This window comes from Procambarus clarkii, chromosome 31 (genome assembly GCF_040958095.1).
Source record: "Procambarus clarkii isolate CNS0578487 chromosome 31, FALCON_Pclarkii_2.0, whole genome shotgun sequence".
NCBI classification, from domain to species: domain Eukaryota; kingdom Metazoa; phylum Arthropoda; class Malacostraca; order Decapoda; family Cambaridae; genus Procambarus; species Procambarus clarkii.
Window position 1 is genome coordinate 37641791 of NC_091180.1, and position 25226 is coordinate 37667016.

The 25226-nt window shown below is 41.1% G+C and overlaps 2 protein-coding genes across 2 annotated transcripts in view; one reads left to right on the forward strand and one right to left on the reverse strand.

Moving 5' to 3' along the window:
• Window positions 1-5793: 5793 nt before the first annotated feature.
• On the reverse strand, window positions 5794-6381 carry LOC138370287 (uncharacterized). The gene has a single exon (XM_069334303.1). It carries the CDS (start codon window positions 6379-6381, stop codon window positions 5794-5796), a length of 588 nt encoding a protein of 195 aa, XP_069190404.1.
• The window catches only part of LOC123749131 (probable cytochrome P450 49a1), a 457485-nt gene continuing 438602 nt past the window's right edge, over window positions 6344-25226 (forward strand). The window contains exon 1 of the mRNA XM_069334715.1: window positions 6344-6365. The gene's annotated coding sequence lies outside the window, so the exon portion shown is untranslated. The remainder of the gene's footprint in view (window positions 6366-25226) is intronic.

The window sequence follows — 25226 nt, forward strand, 5'->3', positions numbered from 1 at the left end:
AATATTTCTTATGCTTGCTGGGATCGAACCCAGGACCACAGGATCACAAGTCCCGCGTGCTGTCCGCTCGGCCGACCGACCATTACATGGCCGTAATGGCTTGGCGCTTTCTCCTGATAGTTCCATTCCATTCCATTCTTGACTAAATAACTAGCATTAAGTTTTAAGTCAATCTAATATCCCCATCTCACAGCCCCCCAGAACTCTGCACATTCCCGCCCTCCAACAAATTCCAAAGCCTTGCAAGAGCCCACTCCAGTCACTCACGCGGCAATAGACATGTTTTTCGCCCAACTGTATTTATTTAAAATAATACGTCAGATAGAAAGAGTTTCGCATTGCTATTATATTTACCTTATAAAGCCTCTCTATAAAAATGATATGCCACTGCGTATTATGATTGTTTTATAATAAATATTGCATAAATACTTACACGATTTCATAAACAAAAAAATTATTTTAATGAGTCATGTTTGGAAAGCATCGTCATTATGATAAATACAAACTTTTAAAACTAACTAAAAATATATATCTCATAGAGGAAGATTTATTCTTCAGAATATGATATTGTTTAAGAGTTTCATTCTGTGTAAAAAAGTTGCTAATATTTTCAAAACTGGCCACAATTTTTTTTTAAAGGTTTTCCAAGGAAGTAAATCTTGCTTCCTCTCTTTCTCCCACATGTTTCCTCATTTGCACAGGAGCAGAGCAACCTTCGCGTAGGCCCTGGTTCAGTTCCTCAACATCCAAACTATTGGACATTGCAAAATTTCACTAAATGATGCGGTATTTTAGTTGCCCCCCTTCTAATTATAGAGATTTTAATCTCTAAACATTTGAGTGCCAAGAACAACTCTCGTGCAGGCCCGCGTTCAGTTCCCGACGTTCAAGCTTTTTGACTATAGTAAATTTCTCTAAAATGAGGCCGTATCTCACCCTGACCAACTGTTTTTTGGCTCAATTGTAAACCATCCAGCTGCAGTCCGCCAGATAGCGGGGCAGTGGGCCTGATAAAAAATAAAAAACATATAAATTGTTAGACTAGCTCTTTACATATGCTTGTTGTTTAATTTATTAACTGCTACTAATGCGATGATGATACAAGAGGAGCCAGTACACATCTATGGATCAAACAATAAAAGCAGCAGACTTCTAGATATTACTACTGCTCAGCTTAGCCCCCCACAGGATGGGCGGCAGTGCGCAGGAAAAACAGATAAATTATAACACTAGCTCGCCACATATCCCAGTCTTGGTTTCAATTTAGAAAACTGCACTTGCGGTCTTTCTCGTGCCCCATTGTTGATGTGTGACAATGACTATTGGATTTTTCAAAACTAGCTCATTAAGATTAAGAAAACTTGCTTTAGCTAAATGAATTGTATAGGTTCTGACTCTGAGACCCATTATGCATCGCTGCAGCTCTTTCCGCTATTGTCCGCAAGATGGGATTGATTGATTGATGAAGATTAAGCCACCCAAATGGTGGCAATTTAGCAATGTATATAAACGCATCTGTATATTGGAAAAGGCTCGTCGGACCCTACACTATCACTATGAAATGGTCTCTGGGAATGGAGTATGACATCGACCACTGGATATTGGATACTGGAAATACACATAAAAGTTATATGGAATGGGTGAATCTTGGACAAACTGGGGCTTTGGCTGTGCTATGATAAGGTGAACTATGGTAAAATTTGGTGGAAATTGGATAAAATTGTGGCAAATTAGGTGGAAATTATCTTAAATTGGGGAAAAATTGGTTAAAATTTGGCCTTAGCCGTATTGGGTTAGGTCTGCTTTTGGTAGGTTTGATGATATATAAACACATCTGGAACATGGAAAATGGCTGGATGAACACTGCACTATTACTATGAAATGGTCTTTGGGAATAGGCTGTGACATTGGGGGCGACCTGATATTGAAGATGCACATTAAATTTAATTGGGATAGGTGAAACTTGGTCATATTGGGGCTTCGGTTGTGCTATGAAATGGTAAAATCTGGTAAATTTGGCGGGAATTGGATTAAATTAGAATAAATTGGATCAAATTAGGTGGAAATTGGATTAAATTGGGATAAATTTGGCCTTAGCTGTGTGTTATGTTAGGTCTGGTTTCGTAGGATTAAAGATATATAAACACATCTGGATATTTGGAAATAGCTGGATGGACACTGCGCTATTACTATGAAATGGTCTTGGGAATAGGGCACCAACTCGGGTAAATTTAGTGGAAATTGGATTAAATTAGGATACATTGGGGCAAAAATTAGGTGGAAATTGGATTAAATTGGGATAAATTGCCATAAATTAGGTGGAAATTGTCGTAAATTGGGATACATTTGGCTAAATTTGGCCTTGGCTGCATTAGGATAGGACTGGTTTCCTAGGAGTGATGATATATAAGCACATCTGGATATTTGGAAATAGCTGGAAGGACAATGCGCTATTACTATAAAATAGTCTTGGGAATAGGGCGTGACATGGGGCAACTAGATATTGGATATTGAAAATGCACATTAAATTTGTATGGGATAGGTGAAACTTGGGTGAAATGGGCTTTGGCTGTGATATGATTTGGCATATTTTTCCCAATATTTAATGGGGAATTGTCATTAATTGGGATGAAATTAGGTAGATGACCACAGCACTATCACTATGAAATGGTCTTGGGAATGGGGAATATGTGGTGGCTGGATACTGGGCATTGGAAATGAACGTTATTTTTTAGATGAGATAGAGAAAACTCGGGTGAATTGGGCTTTGGCTTGAACAAATCAGGCCTATTCCTGTGGTGGGGTGGGGGTTGAGTGGGTGGGGGAGGGGGAGGGACAGCGAAATTTAGCTTTTGGTTCTTATATGATTAGTTACATTTAAATTCAGTTTTAGTTTTTTTTTTATAATTGGAGATAACTTTTGGTGGACTTGTCTTTAAACTGGAGTAAATTTAAATAAATTTAGCTTGGCCTGTTTTTTTTTTTAAGCTTTGGGAAATTGGGCTTTTGGTTGTGCCATACACAACAAATTTTAGGTAAAATTGTCTTTAATTTGATGAAATTACTTGGAGGGGTGCAGCACTAACTCTTATGAAATGGTCTTGGGGATGTTGTATAATATTCGTTGGCTGTATATTGGGTATTGAAAATGCATTTTTTAAATTTAGATGGGATAGGGAAAGTTTAGGGGAGTATATTGGGCTTTGGTTGTGCTATGACACGGCGAACCCCCTGAATATAATGCATATTTTAACTGAAAATAAAAGGGATCTCCCGCATGTAGCGGGGGAAAAGGGTTCGAGAGCCGCATAATTGGTTTGGAAACTGAACCCTACATATTGTTTAGCTATGCAAGTGACAATCTCTTGAAAGCTCATTACGCGATTGTCACTGCTACATACACACACACACACATATATGCACACTAAGTGATTCAACAAGAGGCTTGCAACGGTCTCTATGCAAGGCATTTTTACGACTATGGGAAGTCTGCAGTTGCAGGTCTCACTCCACAACCGCCTAACCGGAGAGTCATGTGCATCCTTCACCTACATACAGTAAGTAAATATTTTGGTTACTTTGCTAAGATTCCTGGCAGCGCATCATTATGAATGAAGTACATGCGTATTTCTTGGACTCCATTGATGGTGTTATCTCTGAATTCTGCGAATATCTTTTTCGTATTCCATTATATGACGCAAAGTATGCGAATAGTTAAACTTGCTCAATGAATTTGTGTTAGCTTGCTAATGTAATTGTATGGGGTTTGCATAAGTTTGTTGAGAATATAATTGAATGTTAGTTTTAATTCATTTATTAATGCAGCCCCTATTCCCATCTTGCAACGGGGGAGACATCTCCCGTCACGCAAGGTGCAGTCGCACCTCCACAGATCTCCAGTATCAGCTATTGATACTGGTAATGGCTCAAAAGGGCCACCACGTACGGGCTATTCATGCCCGTGCCACCTTTTGGGTGGCTTAATCTTCATCAATCAATCAATTCCATCTTGCGGGCAATAGCGGAAAGGGCTGCAGCGATGCATAATGGGCCTCAGAGTCAGAACCTACACAATTCATTTAGCTAAAGCAAGTTTCCGCAATCTTAATGAGCTAGTTTTGAAAAATCCAATAGTCATTGTCACACATCAACAATGGGGCACGAGAAAGACCGCAAGTGCAGTTTTCTAAATTGAAACCAAGACTGGGATATGTGGCGAGCTAGTGTCATAATTTATCTGTTTTTCCTGCGCACTGCCGCCCATCCAGTGGGGGGCTAAGCTGAGCAGTAGTAACATCTAGAAGTCTGCTGCTTTTATTGTTTGATCCATAGATGTGTACTGGCTCCTCTTGTATCATCATCGCATTAGTAGCAGTTAATAAATTAAACAACTAGCATATGTAAAGAGCTAGTCTAACAATTTATATGTTTTTTATTTTTTATCAGGCCCACTGCCCCTCTATCCGGCGGACTGCGGCTGGATGGTTTACAATTGAGCCAAAAAACAGTTGGTCAGGGCGAGATACGGCCTCATTTTAAAGAAATTTACTATAGCCAAAAAGCTTGAACGTCGGGAACTGAACGCGGGCCTGCACGAGAGTTGTTCTTGGCACTCAATTGTTTAGAGATTAAAATCTCTATAATTATAGGGGGGCAACTAAAATACCGCATCATATAGTGAAATTTTGCAATGTACAATAGTTTGGACGTTGGGGAACTGAACCAGGGCCTGCGCGAAGGTTGCTCTGCTCCTGTGCAAATGAGGAAACATGTGGGAGAAAGAGAGGAAGCAAGATTTACTCCCTTGGAAAACCTTTAAAAAAAAATTGTGGCCAGAGTTTTGAAAATATTGGCAACTTTTTTACACAGAATGAAACTCTTAAACAATAACATATTCTGAAGAATAAATCTTCCTCTATGAGATATATATTTTTAGTTAGTTTTAAAAGTTTGTATTTATCGTAATGATGAATCGAATCGAATTAAATATAGGACAAGATACCCTTCGGGTGAGCTTTGAAGTGGGTACAGGTGAAGAATAGCTTGGGTGAGAGGAAGCGTCGGTAGTTGTAGAGATAGAGCCAGGGCTAGACCCAGCTGCACGGCGTAATATGAGGCTTCTTGAACACCTGGTCGGCTTAGGCTTGGCGGGCAGGGTCCCGAGGGAGGGGCGGCGGTGTGAGGTCTTCTTTCCTCTTGATGTGTGGAGTCTTCTTTCTTCTTAGGAGTTGAAGTCTTCTTTCTTCTTTGAAGCTGAAGTCTTCCGTCTTCTGTCTTGCGCGTCGGTCTGCTCCGAAGCTTGCAGGGGTTCCACCACCTCAAAACGAGCAAAATTAGGTCCCTATACTCCTAAAGAGGGGGGGGGGGTGAAGGCGGCTACCTTCGGGCGAGTCTGGTGCTGAAGCTAGGCTGGTTACTTTTCCTTGTTCTCTTGCGTGGAGTTTGGTCTGTTGGCGTGCTTGGTGAAGGTGTGGGTCTTGTCACTAGTTTATATTCGTTCAATTCTTCTCTTGCTGGACGCCATACTCTGTTGCACATCAGGGTTTTCATGTGAGTTACTACCCTAGTAACAGTTTTCTCGCCGTTTCTGTGTTTGGTCGTTATTGTTCCTGCTTCCACGTCCAGGATTGACAATGGATCTTCTGTGTCCTTGGGGTCGTGAATCAGGAATAAGCGGGGGGATTGCAGACCTTCTAGGCTTACTGGGTAGATCGATTCTTGGTCGTATTCTGACAATTCGATGCCGTCGCCCTCCTCTTCTCCATATACTGGGTCCCGTAGTGGTACATGAAATTATCGCATTCTAGGGTCAGCGTTTTCTTCGACAAAACTCGCGACAGTAGTGTATGGGTTGAAAATTTTCGGGGCTGCTATGCTGGTAGTCATTTTGGGTTCAGGTGCGATGACAGTTGATGGTTCAGCAGATGTTGAGATCGGTTGAGAAGCCGTCGTAGTGCTGTCGTTTGCCACAGTCGGGTTTGCGGGAGTGGCTGGTGTAGGGTTGGCCTCTGTTGTAGTAGAGCAGGAGGTGAACATGGCCTCTGGTATCACAAACGGTGGTAGGTTGTTCTCCTTGTATAGTTCCTTGAGTATTTCATAACGTTGTCTGAGATCTCCATCTGAGAGCTCCGTTGCGAAGTGTATCAGAGCTGCAACAGTGCTATCAGGGGTGGCTGCTGGCGGCGTGAGTGAGGACGGCTGGCTGGCTGGGTTGAGAGGTGTTGTCTGTGACCTTGAGTGGCTGGCACGGGAGCTGCTGGTCCAGTAGTTTAGTTGTGCGCCGCTCGCTGCGCCACTTGTCGGGAGTGCTGGGAAGGCTTCTGCTTGAATGTTGAAAGATTTTACTCTTGGAGTAGGATTGCGAGGTCTGGCGTCGATCATTTTCGTTATTTCTTCCTGCCTGGAGGGGCAGTCTTGAGAGACAGCTGTGTGTTCACCGTTGCAAAGTAGACAACGCTTGATGGTGGCTGTGCCGGTCCTGTGATGGTGTTCCCCAGTGCAAATGCTGCATTTCTGCAGCCTGTTTGGGCACTTCTGGGTGTAGTGGGTGTATTGATAACACCTAAAACATTGACGAAGGCGGAAGTAACGCTGCCTGGTGATCTGGTGGGGTGTGCAGGCCACTCCACAGCATCTGAGTCCGTTGTCGGCCGCGAGAGTAGCCTCTGCTGGAGTCTTGAGGGTGACCTTGAGGGTTGGCCTCCCGCTTTCACCCTGCTGGATGAGGTGGGCCGAGATGGTTGTGAGAGATTGGTTCAGAGCTTGGTTCAGAGCGTTATTAAAATTTGTGGCCAGAGTTTTGAAAATATTGGCAACTTTTTTACATAGAATGAAGCTCTTAAACAATAACATATTCTGAAGAAAAACTCTTCCTCTATGAGATATATATGTTTAGTTAGTTTTAAAAGTTTGTATTTATCGTAACGATGAAGCCTTCCAAACATGGCTCACTAAAATAATTTTTTTGTTTATGAAATAGTGTAAGTATTTATGCAATATTTATTATAAAACAATCATAATACGCAGTGGCATATCATTTTTATAGAGAGGCTTTATAAGGTAAATATAATAGCAATGCGAAACTCTTTCTATCTGACGTATTATTTTAAATAAATACAGTTGGGCGAAAAACATGTTTATTGCCGCATGAGTGACTGGAGTGGGCTCTTGCAAGACATTGGAATTTGTTGGAGGGCGGGAATGTGCAGAGTTCTGGGGGCCGTGAGATGGGGATATTAGATTGACTTAAAACTTAATGCTAGTTATTTAGTCAAGAATGGAATGGAATGGAACTATCAGGAGAAAGTGCCAAGCCATTACGACCATGTAGCACTGGGAAGGAGTCAGGATAAGGATTTGGGAATAAGATGGGAGGAAGGAATGGAGGCCCAACCACTTAGATGGTCAGGGGATTGAACGCCGACCTGCATGAAGTAAGGCCGTCACTCTACCGTCCAGCCCAAGTGGTTGGACTATTTATTCAAGAGTTGTATTATTTTTTTATATATACTGAAGCAGATATTTTTCTCCCTGATTCTATATATGACTAACGAACCAGTGCAGGTTTGGAAGGCTTTGGGAATTAAAGCACTGTAAGATTGTGAGTGTTCAAGTCTAGGGGGGACTAAGCATTTTTTTTGTGTGAATGTGCAGAGCCCGTGTCTATTTGTGTGAGTTAAAAATTGAGTTTTTGTTTGTGTATGAGAGTTTAGCAATGCGTTTAAGTAAGATTGTGCAACTGTTTTAAGTTTAGGGGGGAACTAAGTATTTTGCGCGAATGTGAAAGCCCTGGGTTTATTTGTGTAAAGTTGAACCAAAAAAAAATGAGTTTGTTTTTGCAAGCGAGTTTGTTTAAGCATGTGCTATCATTAAAAACTTCCAAAGTAATGACAGTAATGCCAAAAATGAATTCATCTTTTCACTTTTTGAAAGGTGGAGGTGTAACATTTTCTGAAAACCTTTGCGCTTGATATACCACCACTGACATAAAAGGCAACTGATGGAGTCGACTTTTAAATTTTTACACATGATATCAAAAAGCATTTCATAGCAACAGATAGTGCCAGTCGAAGCGTTACATGAAGTTATTGGGGCCCCCACCACAATAGCTATGAACTACTATGATGTTAAATAATGCAATTTATTATGGAATATGAACAGATTCCTAATATATATTAAATTACTTAAACCACTGAACTACTTTCCTTCATAGTATATTTACAAGTATCAAATTAATGTTTGGAGTGTCAAACCCAACACAATATGGCTGAGGCCCCACTATTTAACCTTCTTTTCGTATTCTATGAAATATCACAGGTATTGTTAATGCTTGTAACGTTTATTACAAAAGATAGACATACATTTGATACTATTTTTCATATTAAAATCTAATTTGAGGCCCGACAAATATATCTATAAAATCTATAAACAGGTTAGAACCATACAAATGCAAGCATGCCTTTTTCACCAGTAATCAACTAAATGCCACAGAAAATGGAATCTTTACTTTGGCTACAGAAAACAGAGCAAAGCAAGGGGGGATGACTGGAATAAACAGTTTCCAACCTGACTCTTCTTGCACATAAACATGTCTTTCTTGACCTCATTTCAAATTATATAGAGTACTGAAAGCTCATTTTCCATAGCAAATATACTAAGGAACTCATTTTACGACTAGAACGCAAACTAGGACCCCTCATTCAGATTAAAAACACGAGAATTATTGACTGAACATTTACCCACCATCAAGCACACAGGACTCTTTAAAGCTATCTTAACTTCTTTAAAACCCTAATATGACCCATCTCACATGCAGATCCTGTTCTATGATTCGCCCTTCATGTCAATGTACCCCACAGTATCATGCAAATCCAAGATAAGGCATACTTCACCTAAATATCCAACTTGGTCTTTGTAAGGAATCTCGACCCCCTCTTGTATGCTTGACCCCCACTGGGGTAATCATAGGTAGAGGGTCCCTATTGTCGACGTCATGTCATGTGACACCCCCGCGACAAATAAGGAAAATTTCACCTGATTGGCCCATGACCCGGGACGGAAAGAGAATTTTTCTACTCGGCTCCTGATTGGTCATAAAAATCGCGCCCCGTTCTCACCGCTCACCTCTGACCATTACAGAAAATGGAGCTGCGCCAAGGGCTCCCTATATTATTCAGTCATAGCATCATTAAAGTACTCCAAAAACTTCTATATTCGCTTTCAACTGTGTTTTTTGGTTTGAATCTATTGAACATTCACCCTCTGATCCATTCAAAAGTAAGGGCCCCCAAACTGATACCGTAGTACTCTCTTAACACCCCCGGGCCAAATCGTGAATTTTTGCTCATGCTATTAAATACTCCAAAAACGTCTATATGCCTTTCACCAGTGTATTTTTTGGTTTGAATCTATTGAACATGCACCCACTGATCCACTCATAAGTAGGGGACCCCCTTCTTGATGCCTTAGACTCATCTTAAAAGCACGAGAAAAAACAGGTTAGGATAGGGCACCAGTTCCTTAGGTACATCCTGGGTGGTGGGCCCTGGGTACCCCTGGGGGGGAACGGACCACCACCCCACCCACCCACCCAGCCAGGTGCGCGCCCAGCGCGTCCTGACCCAACTGCTTGAAAAAGATTTTCACGATCTGGCCCCCGGGAGTCGAGTCGGCATGGAAGTGCCCAACCGTTTCTGAAAAATTTATTTCCCATGTGTCTCCTTTTATGCTACTCAGCTTATGCATCAACCTTTTATGGGGTACTGTGTCAAAGGCTTTCCGACAGTCCAAAAAAATGCAGTCCGCCCACCCTTCTCTTTCTTGTTTAATCTTTGTCACCTGATCGTAGAATTCTATCAAGCCTGTAAGGCAAGATTTACCCTCCCTGAACCCATGTTGATGGGTTGTCACAAAGTCTCTTCTCTCCAGATGTGTTACTAGGTTTTTTCTCACAATCTTCTCCATCACCTTGCATGGTATACAAGTTAAGGACACTGGCCTGTAGTTCAGTGCCTCTTGTCTGTCACCCTTTTTGTATATTGGTACTACATTAGCAGTCTTCCATATTTCTGGTAGGTCCCCCGTTTCCAGTGACCTACTATACACTATGGAGAGTGGTAGACAAAGTGCTCCTGCACACTCTTTCAATACCCATGGCGAGATTCCATCCGGCCCAACAGCTTTTCTCACATCCAGCTCCAATAGGTGCTTCTTGACCTCATCTCTTGTAATTTCGAACCTATCCAAGGTCACCTGGTTTGCTGCCACCTCTTCTAGCGCCGTGACATCTCCCTGTTCTATTGTAAAGACCTCCTGGAACCTTTTGTTGAGTTCTTCACACACCTCTTTGTCATTCTCTGTGTACCTGTCCTCGCCCACCCTAAGTTTCATCACCTGTTCCTTCACTGTTGTCTTCCTCCTGATGTGACTGTGTAGTAGCTTTGGTTCGGTCTTGGCTTTATTAGCTATATCATTTTCATACCTTTTCTCAGCTGCTCTTCTCACACTGACATACTCGTTCCTGGTTCTCTGGTATCTCACTCTACTTTCTGGTGTTCTGTTATTTCGGAAGTTCCTCCATGCCCTTTTGTTCAGCTCCTTTGCTTTCATACATTCCTTATTAAACCACGGATTCTTCCTTTGCTTCTCTGTTTTTCCCTGTCGGGCTGGGACAAACCTGCTTACAGCCTCCTGACATTTTTGGGTGACATAGTCCATCATGTCTTGTACGGACTTGATTCCGAGTTCTGTGTCCCAATGTATATCCCATAGGAATTTATTCATTTCCTCATAGTTTCCCTTTCGGTACACCAGCCCTTTGGTTCCCAGTTTTTTTTGGGGGTGATAATTCCCAGCTCAACCAGGTACTCAAAGCTCAATACACTATGATCACTCATTCCCAAGGGGGCTTCCAACTTAACTTCCCTTATATCCAACTCATTTAGGGTAAATATCAGATCAAGCAAGTCTGGTTCATCCCCTCCTCTCATTCTTGTCGAGCCCTTGACGTGTTGACTTAGAAAGTTTCTTGTTGCCACATCCAGCAGCTTAGCTCTCCATGTGTCTGGGCCTCCATATGGGTCTCTGTTCCCCCAATCTATCTTCCCATGGTTGAAATCTCCCATGATTAAAAGTCTGGATCCGTTCCTGCTAGCCACGGAAGCTGCTCTCTCTATTATATTGATGGTGGCCAAGTTGTTTCTATCATGTTCCTGTCTGGGTCTTCTGTCATTCGGTGGGGGGTTATATATGACTACTATTATAATTTTCTGTCCCCCAGTTGCTATGGTGCCTGAAATGTAGTCACTGAAACCTTCACAGTTCTGAATTATCATCTCTTCGAAACTCCAACCTTCTCTTAGTAGCAGAGCTACACCACCTCCTCCTCTCCCTTCTCTCTCTTTCCTCACTACATAGTAGCCCTGTGGAAACACTGCGTTTGTTATGATTTTCGTTAACTTTGTTTCTGTGAGTGCTATTATGTCTGGGTTTTCTTCTAGTGCCCATTCTCCAAGTTCACTTGTTTTATTTGAAATGTATGTATGTATGTATGTAAGTATGTATGTATGAATGTATGTATGTATGTATGCATGTATGGATGTATGTGTGCATGTATGCATGTATGTATGCATGTATGTATGTATGGATATGTGCCTTCATGTGTACCCAAGTGTCTTCTTGTACCCCCCAGTACTCTGCTGACGCAACTCTCTGGATGAAGCTTGTGTTGCTAGGAGAAACTCGTTTTATGATGATAACGTGTCCCTGAAAACCATCGCGTGAGCAGTGTCAAAATATATTCACATCACTTCGATTATTACCAGAATGTTTTATTAATTTTCCTTTGATTACCCAGTCCCGTTAACAAAGGGCAATTGATGTGAGAACAAAGTTGTGTGACTTAGAGGAGATACGCCGAGGCAGAGAGCGACCTCAGGAAAAGTATACTTATCAGTTTTTTTTTCTGTGGAAGAGATGGGGAAAATGACGCGGGCGCTGTATCTAGCTCAATAATTTATACAGCCGTTTGTTTACACAACTAGCTAACATGCAACTCACGATTTGCAGGCGCGCACACAAATGCAAGCACGAATGCCCTACCGAATAAACGAACACACATGCACACATAGGGAGAAAGATTTGGGGGCTGATATCACACAGAACCTGTTCCCAGAAGCCCACATATAAAGTATATCATCAGTGGCATATGCTAGATTGGCCAATATAAGAACTGCTTTTAGAAACTTGTGAAAGGACTCATTCAAAACTTGTATACCACCTATTTCAGATCACTTCTGGAGTATGTAGCGCCAGCCTGGAGTCCATTCCCAGTTAATCCTAGACAATGTTAGAGAAGATTCAGAGGTATGCTACCAGACTAATCCCAGAGGTATGAGCTACGAGGAAAGGCTATTGGAGCTAAACCTTATATACCTAGAAGACAGAAGAGTAGGATGAGACATGATCACCACCTAGAAAATTCTAATAGGAATTGAAAGTGTGAACAGAGACAGACTATTTAATATGGCTGGAACACGAACAAAGGGACACAGGTGGAAACCTAGTACTCAAATGAGCCACAGAGTCATTAGAAATAATTTGTTCTATGTCAGAGTAGTTAACAGATGGAATACATTTAGCAGTGATGTGGTGGAGGCAGACTCCGTACACAGTTTCATATGTAGATTTGATAGAGCCCAATAGGCTCAATAATCACCAGTTGATTGACAGTTGAGAGGTGGGAACAAAGAGCCAAAGCTCAATCCCCGCAAGAAGAACTAGGTGAGTAAACACACACACACACACACACACACACACACACACACACACACACACACACACACACACACACACACACACACACACACACACACACACACACACACACACACACACACACACACACACACACACACACACACACACACACACACATGAAAGAGACCTGGGGGTGGACGTAACACCTAATCTATCTCCTGAGGCACATATTAATAGGATAACGACAGCAGCGTACTCTACACTGGCAAAAGTTAGAACATCATTCAGAAACCTAAGTAAGGAGGCATTTAGGGCGCTTTACACTGCCTACGTAAGGCCAGTCTTAGAGTATGCCGCCTCATCATGGAGTCCCCATCTGAAGAAACATATAATGAAACTGGAAAAGGTTCAGAGGTTTGCAACGAGACTCGTCCCAGAGCTACGAGGGATGGGGTATGAAGAGCGCCTGAGGGAATTGTGCCTTACGACACTAGAAAGAAGAAGGGAGAGGGGGGACATGATAGGAACGTATAAGATACTCAGAGGAATTGACAGAGTGGACATAGACGAAATGTTCACACGGAATAGTAACAGAACGAGAGGACATGGATGGAAGCTTGAAACTCAGATGAGTCACAGAGATGTTAGGAAGTTTTCTTTTAGCGTGAGAGTAGTGGGGAAATGGAATGCACTTCAGGAACAGGTTGTGGAAGCAAATACTATTCATAATTTTAAAACCAGGTATGATAGGGAAATAGGACAGGAGTCATTGCTGTAAACAACCGATGCTCGAAAGGCGGGATCCAAGAGTCAATGCTCGATCCTGCAGACACAACTAGGTGAGTACAACTAGGTGAGTACACACACACACACACACACACACTTGGGGGGCACCGGTGGCTGTGTGGATAGCATGCTGGGCATGTAATCCTTTGGCCCGGGCTCGATTCCCGGCGCCGGCGAGAAACAATCTGCAGTTTCTTTCCACCTGAGGCCCCTGTTACTTAGCAGTAAATAGGTACCTATGAGTTAGACAGCTGTTACGGGCTGCTTCCTGGGAGTGTGTGTGGGAGTGAAAAAAAAGAGAGAGAAAAAATAGTAGTTAGTAACAGTTTTGCCACTATTTTGACTGTTGAGAGGCGGACCGAAAGAGCAGAGCTCAACCCCCACAAGCACAACTAGGTGAATACAAACACACACACGCACACTGAGTGCGTACTCACCTAGTTGTGGTTGCGAGGGTTGAGCTTCTGCTCTTTGGGCCCGCCTCTCAACTTTAATCAACTGGTGTCCAGATTCCTGAGCCTAATGGGCTCTATCATATCTACATTTGAAACTGTGTATGGAGTCTGCCACCGCCTCAATCCTAATACATTCCATCTGTTAACATCTCTGACACTATAAAAGTTCTTTCTAACTCTTCAGTGTTCCAGTGTCGTGAGGCTTAGTTCCAGTAATCTTTTTTCGTAACTTATACCCCTCAGCTCGGGACTAGCCTGGTGGCATATACCTCTGAACCTTTTCTATGGTACAGAGGTATGCCTTTCCGCATTTATTACGCGTTACTTCATCTGTCCCTCAAAAACGACTTGATAATGGTCCAGTACGGACCGAAACGTTGTCATTTCCTCATCTTCTAATGTGTGGTTTGGTCATCGTGTCTTCAATCACGTTATTGTGACTCATAGTATATGATCTTTTCTAACTTCGATTTGTGTTTGAATAGATATGGACTCCACGCTGGAGCTTCATTCTGCAGTATTAGTCTGACATATGAGGTATACATTATTGTCAATGTTCCCTTACCCAAATTTCTGAAGCCAGTTCTTATGTTCACCAGCCTTGCATATGCGATTGGTGTTAGCTGGTGTGATATTAACCCCCCAGATTTTTCTCCCTTCTCGATTTCTGCAGGATTTCTTCTCCCAGTTGGTACCTTGTGTTTGGCCTCCTGTTCCCTTCATCACTATGCACTAGCTCGAGTTAAACTCTAGTAGCCAATAAATTATACTAGCACATACACTGAGTGTGAGTACTACTAGAGTTGCTGAGAGAATGTGCAACTGAGCTGAGCATCCAACTCAAATTGATATTCCAGACATCTTTGTCGACAGGAATCTTAGCAGATATATGGAAAAAGGCAAACATAGTTCCAGTCTACAAAACGTTAGCCGAGAAACCCCTTTCTAAATTATAGACCCGTATCATTAAGAAGCGTGGTAGTCATAACATTAGGAAAAATAGGTAAAACCAAATGGGTTGAACACCTGGAGAGTAATGGCATAATAACGGACATATAGTATGATTTTCGAAAAGGAAGATCCTATGTAACAAATCTTTTTATTTTTTATAATAGAACCAGAGATTCTACAGGAGAGAGATGAATGGGTTGACTGTGTCTATCTGGACCTAAAAAAAATAAGGCTTCTTTTGTGGGACAGATTCCCACATAAGAAGTTGTTTTGGAAACTGGAGCATGCTGGAGGGGTGACAGGGAGACTTCTGACATGGATGAACAATTACTGACAGATGAGGGCGGTAATCAGAGGCAATGTATCTGACTGAATAAATGTTACTAGCGGAGTACCACAGTGTTCAGTTCTAGCACCAGTAATGCTTATCATCTGCATAAACCATCTACCAGAAGGTATACAGAATTATTTGTACATGTTTGCTTATGATGCTAAAATACTAGGGAAGATAGGAAACGAAGACGATTGTCATTCCTCTCAAATTGATTTATATAAAATAAGTGCTCTGAGCGACACGGCATATGGAATTCAAAGTGAATTTATGCTCTGTTATGGAATGTGGAATCGGATAAAATAGATTACACACACAACTTACAAATTATGTGGGAAAGGAATTAGAGAACTCTAATAAAGAACAAAACCTAGGGTGGTTTTGGATTGTAAGCTGTCGCCAGAGGAACATAGAGAACTTTGTGAGAGGAGTGTATGCGTCGCTTTCCAACTTCAGACTTGCTTATAATTATATGGATGGAGAAACACTAAAGAAACTTTCCATGACTTTCTGAGACCAAAATTGGAATATGCAGCACGTGTATGGTGCCCATATTTCAAGAAGCACATCAGTAAGCTGGAAAAGGTTCAAAGGCATACTACTATATGGCTTATGGAACTGAAAAAAACAAAAGTTACAAGGAGAAGCATTAAATGTACTGAAGCTAGATGATAGAAGGAAAAATATGTGATTTCATCACCACTTACATAATAAAAACAGGAATCAACCAAATTGACAAAAAGGAATTCCTGAAACCAGCAACTCCACGAACAAGAGAGTATAATATATATATATATATATATATATATATATATATATATATATATATATATATATATATATATATATATATATATATATATATATATATATATATATATATACATATATATATATATTATTAAATATGTATATATACATACATATATATATATATATATATATTATTAAATATGACCGAAAAAGTAAGACTAATAATTCTAACACGAATTTTCTCGATCTTTCATACGTTTCTTTTCACTGTTGGTGGTAATTTAAAAATCAATTCTAAAAATTCATTTTTATTTCTAGTCTGACGCGACACTTGAGCGCGTTTCGTAAAACTTATTACATTTTCAAAGACTTTAGCTTACACATACACAACTGAATAGAACTTACACAATGATGATAAAGATTAAGCCACCCAAGAGGTCGCACGGGCATGAATAGCTCGTAAGTGGTACAATTTTTTTTTCTCAGTATTCTGAGGTTGCATTTAACCATCAAGCTGTTATCGCGGGGGAGGATACTGCTTCACAGTCTTTATGAGGGTGTCCAGCTGCTGGACACCTTTGTTGACCAGGAGAGTGGCTGTGTTGATGGCTTCAGGGTGGCCACTGCATGATTCAGGAACTCTTAAAGCTCTTCTAAGGTCATTGGTTGCTTCACATTCCAGAAGATAGTGAAGTAATGGCTTTTCTGTGACAGTTTGGCAGAAGATGCACTCTCTCTCTGTCGGGGTTCACCAATCTCCCAGTTGCATCTGTAACCTAGACGTAGTCTATATAGCCTAACTGCTATTTCCCTGTGGATTCCTTTTGGGATATTTAACCTTTCTAATTTGGTTGCCTGAAGATACCATGTTGCAGATGGCGAACCTTCAGCTATTCTCTGGTGCAGGTAGGCTTTGTTGAGATGTGAGAGTTTTTTGGTGATGATGTTTTTTATGTTCCCTAGGCTGGGTTGAATTGTTTTATGTATCACTGGATGACGAGTTTTCCAATTTAGCAATTTCATCAGCTTTTTCATTTAATGGGATTCCAATATGGGATGGGATCCAGTTTAAAGTTATGTTGAGTCCTCTGCCTTTAGCGACTGCTCCAAGATACAAAATGGTGGTAATTATTTCCACATTATCTTTCCATTGTTTTTGTCCTAGTATTTGAAGTGCAGCTTTTGAGTCTGTGTGTATGATTGCATTTTGAGTGTTTTGTGCAATGACATATGCGAATGCCTATTGTATGGCAAACAGCTCAGTTTAGGTTGATGATACTAGTCCTCCTAGTCTCCAATATGCCTGCACGCTGGCCGTGCAAAGAGCACGGCCAGCACTCTCATTTTCTGTGTCCACCGATCCGTCTGTGAAGATGTGGGTGGCTCCTGCTACTGCTATGCTATACATTTGCTCTTCTATTATGCGCCTTAGGATTGTCGGATCATAGGCAGCCTTTTTCATTGGGAGACTTTCTATTACTATTTTGAAAGTAGGCTCTTCCCACGGCGCGGAAGGAGTGTAATTTGGGTGTGGATGATCACCCTCTCTATCAAGAACCATGTTTTTTAAATGTAGTCTGTTTAGGACTTTTCCTGCTCTTGCAACCCAAGAGTTTCCATTGTTTTGGCCTAGTCCAACCACCAAGGCCTGCTGTACTGGGATTGGATCAGAAGAAATAATTATCTTACTGATAATTGTAGCTGTCCTTTGTGATATTCTTTCTTGTAGAGAGGGCAAACCCGTCTCCAGTCTAAGAGTTTCAAGCCTGGTCCACATGGGGGCTCCCAGTGCAGCTCTCATAGCATTGTTTTGGGCAACTTCAAGCTTTTTCCACTGTTGGTGTGATAGATTTGTGAGTGCAGGTGCGGCATAATCGATCACTGATCTGACTGCCTGTACATAGTATGTGCGAAGGACTTGCAGATTGGCTCCTCCAGAAAGGGAGGTTAGCGACCTGAGGATTGCCGTCCGGGCCGCAGTTCGCTCTCTCAAGTAAGTGACCTCAGCATTAAAATTCATGTGTGTGTCCAGGAAGCACTTACACATCTTCGATTTGTTTATATCTACATTTGAGTGAGGTGGTATTAATAGGGTATTAAATTCCTAAACACAAAACAGAACACGAAACAATGGGTATTGAATGGAAGTGATTTGTAGAAAGCCTATTGGTCCATATTTCTTGATGCTTCTATATTGGAGCGGAGTCTTGAGGTGGGTAGAATATAGTTGTGCATTAATTGGCTGTTGATTGCTGGTGTTGACTTCTTGATGTGTAGAGCCTCACAGACGTCAAGCCGCCTGCTATCGCTGTATCTATCGATGATTTCTGTGTTGTTTACTAGGATTTCTCTGGCGATGGTTTGGTTGTGGGAAGAGATTATATGTTCCTTAATGGAGCCCTGTTGCTTATGCATCGTTAAACGCCTAGAAAGAGATGTTGTTGTCTTGCTTATATACTGGGTTTTTTGGAGCTTACAGTCCCCAAGAGGGCATTTGAAGGCATAGACGACGTTGGTCTCTTTAAAGCGTTCTGCTTTGTGTCTGGAGAGTTTCTCATGAGTAGGCTGGCCGTTTTTCTGGTTTTATAGTAAATTGTCAGTTGTATCCTCTGATTTTTGTCTGTAGGGATAACGTTTCTATTAACAATATCTTTCAGGACCATTTCCTCCGTTTTATGAGCTGTGGAAAAGAAGTTCCTGTAAAATAGTCTAATAGGGGGTTTAGGTGTTGTGTTAGTTGTCTCTTCAGAGGTTGCATGGCATTTCACTTTCCTTCTTATGATGTCTTCGACGAAACCATTGGAGAAGCCGTTGTTGACTAGGACCTGCCTTACCCTACAGAGTTCTTCGTCGACTTGCTTCCATTCTGAGCTGTGGCTGAGAGCACGGTCGACATAAGCGTTAACAACACCCCTCTTGTACCTGTCTGGGCAGTCGCTGTTGGCATTTAGGCACATTCCTATGTTCGTTTCCTTGGTGTAGACTGCAGTGTGGAAACCTCCACTCTTTTCCATGACTGTTACATCTAGAAAGGGCAGCTTCCCATCTTTTTCCATCTCGTAAGTGAAACGCAGCACGGAACTCTGCTCAAATGCCTCCTTCAGCTCCTGCAGAAGTCTGACATCAGGTACCTGTGTAAAAATGTCGTCAACATACCTGCAGTATATGGCCGGTTTCAAGTTCATTTCGACTAAGACTTTTTGCTCGATGGTACACATGTAGAAGTTTGCAAACAGGACACCTAGGGGAGAACCCATGGCGACCCCATCTACTTGCTTATACATGTCCCCTTCCGGGCTCAAGAAGGGTGCCTCTTTAGTACAAGCTTGGAGTAGTTTCCTTAGACTGTTTTCTGGTATGTCAAGAGGAGTGCAGGCCAGATCACGATGCACTCTGTCGGCTATCATCCCGATTGTCTCGTCCACAGGTACGTTATGTATATATATATATATATATATATATATATATATATATATATATATATATATATATATATATATATATATATATATATATATATATATATATATATATATATATATATATATATATATATAAAAATATATATATATATATATATATATATATATATATATATATAAAAATATATATATATATATACATTATATATATATATATATATATATATATATATATATATATATATATATATGTATATATATATACATATATATATATATATATATATATATATATATATATATATATATATATATATATATATATATATATATATATATATATATATATATATATATACATATACATATACATATACATTATATATATATATATATATATATATATATATATATATATATATATATATATATATATATATATATATATATATATATATTTATATATATATATATATATATATATATATAAATATATATATATATATATATATATATATATATATATATATATATATAAATATATAAATATATATATATATATATATATATTTATATATATATATATAAATATATATATATATATATATGTCGTACCTAGTAGCCAGAATGCACTTTTCATCCTACTATGCAAGGCCCGATTTGCCTAGTAAACCAAGTTTTCATGAATTAATTGTTTTTCGAGTACCAAACCTACCTAACCTAACCTAACCTAACTTTTTCGGCTACCTAACCAAACCTAACCTATAAAGATAGGTTAGGTTAGGTTAGGTAGGGTTGGGTAGGTTCGGTCATATATCTACGTTAATTTTAACTCCAATAAAAACAAAATTTACCTCATACATAATGAAATGGGCAGCTTTATCATTTCATAAGAAAAAAAATAGAAAAAATATACTAATTCAGGAAAACTTGGCTTATTAGGCAAATCGGGCCTTGAATAGTAGGCCAAAAAGTGAGTTCTGGCTACTAGGTACGACATATATATATATATATATATATATATATATATATATATATAAATATATAAATATATATATATATATATATATATATATATATATATATATATATATATATATATATATATATATATATATATATATATGCGAACAAGCCTGAATGGTCCCCAGGACAATATGCAACTGAAAACTCACACCCCAGAAGTGACTCGAACCCATACTCCCAGGAGCAGCGCAACTGGTATGTACAAGACGCCTTTATCCACTTGACCATCACGACCGGACATAATGAGGTGATAGCCGAGGCTATTTGAACCACCCCACCGCCGGCACTCGGATAGTAATCTTGGGCATAGCATTTTACCAAATCACCTCATTCTTTGGGGCACATGTGAGGAACACAAATGCGAACAAGCCTGAATGGTCCCCAGGGCAATATGCAACTGAAAACTCACACCCCAGAAGTGACTCGAACCCATACTCCCAGGAGCAGCGCAACTGGTATGTACAAGACGCCTTAATCCACTTGACCATCACGACCGGACATAATGAGGTGATAGCCGAGGCTATTTGAACCACCCCACCGCCGGCACTCGGATAGTAATCTTGGGCATAGCATTTTACCAAATCACCTCATTCTTTGGGGCACACGTGAGGAACACAAATGCGAACAAGCCTGAATGGTCCCCAGGACAATATGCAACTGAAAACTCACACCCCAGAAGTGACTCGAACCCATACTCCCAGGAGCAGCGCAACTGGTATGTACAAGACGCCTTAATCTACTTGACCATCACGACCGGACATAATGAGGTGATAGCCGAGGCTATTTGAACCACCCCACCGCCGGCACTCGGATAGTAATCTTGGGCATAGCATTTTACCAAATCACCTTATTCTTTGGGGCACACGTGAGGAACACAAATGCGAATAAGCCTTAATGGTCCCCAGGACAATATGCAACTGAAAACTCACACCCCAGAAGTGACTCGAACCCATACTCCCAGGAGCAGCGCAACTGGTATGTACAAGACGCCTTAATCCACTTGACCATCACGACCGGACATAATGAGGTGATAGCCGAGGCTATTTGAACCACCCCACCGCCGGCACTCGGATAGTAATCTTGGGCATAGCATTTTACCAAATCACCTCATTCTTTGGGGCACACGTGAGGAACACAAATGCGAACAAGCCTGAATGGTCCCCAGGACAATATGCAACTGAAAACTCACACCCCAGAAGTGACTCGAACCCATACTCCCAGGAGCAGCGCAACTGGTATGTACAAGACGCCTTAATCTACTTGACCATCACGACCGGACATAATGAGGTGATAGCCGAGGCTATTTGAACCACCCCACCGCCGGCACTCGGATAGTAATCTTGGGCATAGCATTTTACCAAATCACCTTATTCTTTGGGGCACACGTGAGGAACACAAATGCGAATAAGCCTTAATGGTCCCCAGGACAATATGCAACTGAAAACTCACACCCCAGAAGTGACTCGAACCCATACTCCCAGGAGCAGCGCAACTGGTATGTACAAGACGCCTTAATCCACTTGACCATCACGACCGGACATAATGAGGTGATAGCCGAGGCTATTTGAACCACCCCACCGCCGACACTCGGATAGTAATCTTGGGCATAGCATTTTACCAAATCACCTCATTCTTTGGGGCACACGTGAGGAACACAAATGCGAACAAGCCTGAATGGTCCCCAGGACAATATGCAACTGAAAACTCACACCCCAGAAGTGACTCGAACCCATACTCCCAGGAGCAGCGCAACTGGTATGTACAAGACGCCTTAATCTACTTGACCATCACGACCGGACATAATGAGGTGATAGCCGAGGCTATTTGAACCACCCCACCGCCGGCACTCGGATAGTAATCTTGGGCATAGCATTTTACCAAATCACCTTATTCTTTGGGGCACACGTGAGGAACACAAATGCGAATAAGCCTTAATGGTCCCCAGGACAATATGCAACTGAAAACTCACACCCCAGAAGTGACTCGAACCCATACTCCCAGGAGCAGCGCAACTGGTATGTACAAGACGCCTTAATCCACTTGACCATCACGACCGGACATAATGAGGTGATAGCCGAGGCTATTTGAACCACCCCACCGCCGGCACTCGGATAGTAATCTTGGGCATAGCATTTTACCAAATCACCTCATTCTTTGGGGCACACGTGAGGAACACAAATGCGAACAAGCCTGAATGGTCCCCAGGACAATATGCAACTGAAAACTAACACCCCAGAAGTGACTCGAACCCATACTTCAGTTGCATATTGTCCTGGGGACCATTCAGGCTTGTTCGCATTTGTGTTCCTCACGTGTGCCCCAAAGAATGAGGTGAGTTGGTAAAATGCTATGCCCAAAATTACTATCCGAGTGCCGGCGGTGGGGTGGTTCAAATAGCCTCGGCTATCACCTCATTATGTCCGGTCGTGATGGTCAAGTGGATTAAGGCGTCTTGTACATACCAGTTGCGCTGCTCCTGGGAGTATGGGTTCGAGTCACTTCTGGGGTGTGAGTTTTCAGTTGCATATTGTCCTGGGGACCATTCAGGCTTGTTCGCATTTGTGTTCCTCACGTGTGCCCCAAAGAATGAGGTGATTTGGTAAAATGCTATGCCCAAGATTACTATCTGAGTGCCAGCGGTGGGGTGGTTCAAATAGCCTCGGCTATCACCTTATTATGTCCGGTCGTGATGGTCAAGTGGATTAAGGCGTCTTGTACATACCAGTTGCGCTGCTCCTGGGAGTATGGGTTCGAGTCACTTCTGGGGTGTGAGTTTTCAGTTGCATATTGTCCTGGGGACCATTCAGGCTTGTTCGCATTTGTGTTCCTCACGTGTGCCCCAAAGAATGAGGTGATTTGGTAAAATGCTATGCCCAAGATTACTATCCGAGTGCCGGCGGTGGGGTGGTTCAAATAGCCTCGGCTATCACCTCATTATGTCCGGTCGTGATGGTCAAGTGGATTAAGGCGTCTTGTACATACCAGTTGCGCTGCTCCTGGGAGTATGGGTTCGAGTCACTTCTGGGGTGTGAGTTTTCAGTTATATATATATATATATATATATATATATATATATATATATATATATATATATATATATATATATATATATATATATATATATATATATATATATGAGGAACAAGTGTTCCTCACGTGTGCCCCAAAGAATGAGGTGATTTGGTGAAATGCTATGCCCAAGATTACCATCCGAGTTGCCGTCGGGGAAGTGGCTCAAATAGCCTTGGCTATCACTTCCTTTGACGGCCGTGATGGTCAAGTGGATTAAGGCGCCCTGTAGTTACCAGTTGCGTTGCTCCTGGGAGTATGGGTTCGAGTCACTTCTGGGGTGTGAGTTTTTATTCATATATATACATATATATATACATATACATATACATATACATATATATATATATATATATATATATATATATATATATATATATATATATATATACATATATATATATATATATATATATATATATATATATATATATTAGTATATTTTGGTAGCAGTCTTTCCTGTAGACATATTTTATTAAATATGACCGAAAAAGTAAGATTAATAATTCTAACACGAATTTTCTCAATCTTTCGTACATTATGCTTCACTGTTGGAGGTAAATCAAAAATCACTTCTCCAAAATTCATTTTTATTTCTAGTCTGACGCGACACGGGCGCGTTTCGTAAAACTTATTACATTTTCAAAGACTTCACAAATACACAACTGATTAGAACTTGCGTTTCCCTGATTTTATATCTACATTTGAGTGAGGTGGGAAGGGTGATGTGGCATTACATTTGAGTAAGGTGGGAAGGATGATGTGGCATTAGAGGATATTAATAGGGTATTAAAAGTATCAACACAAGACAGAACACGAAACAATGGATATTGAATAGAAGTGTTTGTAGAAAGCCTATTGGTCCATATTTCTTGATGCTTCTATATTGGAGCGGAGTCTTGAGGTGGGTAGAATATAGTTGTGCAATAATTGGCTGTTGATTGCTGGTGTTGACTTCTTGATGTGTAGTGCCTCGCAAACGTCGAGCCGCCTGCTATCGCTGTATCTATCGATGATTTCTGTGTTGTTTACTAGGATTTCTCTGGCGATGGTTTGGTTATGGGAAGAGATTATATGTTCCTTAATGGAGCCCTGTTGTTTATGCATCGTTAAACGCCTAGAAAGAGATGTTGTTGTCTTGCCTATATACTGGGTTTTTTGGAGCTTACAGTCCCCAAGTGGGCATTTGAAGGCATAGACGACGTTAGTCTCTTTTAAAGCGTTCTGTTTCGTGTCTGGAGAGTTTCTCATGAGTAGGCTGGCCGTTTTTCTGGTTTTATAGTAAATCGTCAGTTGTATCCTCTGATTTTTGTCTGTAGGGATAACGTTTCTATTAACAATATCTTTCAGGACCCTTTCCTCTGTTTTATGAGCTGTGGAAAAGAAGTTCCTGTAAAATAGTCTAATAGGGGGTATAGGTGTTGTGTTAGTTGTCTCTTCGGAGGTTGCATGGCTTTTCACTTTCCTTCTTATGATGTCTTCGATGAAACCATTGGAGAAGCCGTTATTGACTAGAACCTGCCTTACCCTACAGAGTTCTTCGTCGACTTGCTTCCATTCTGAGCTGTGGCTGAGAGCACGGTCGACGTATGCGTTAACAACACTCCTCTTGTACCTGTCAGGGCAGTCGCTGTTGGCATTTAGGCACATTCCTATGTTTGTTTCCTTTGTGTAGAC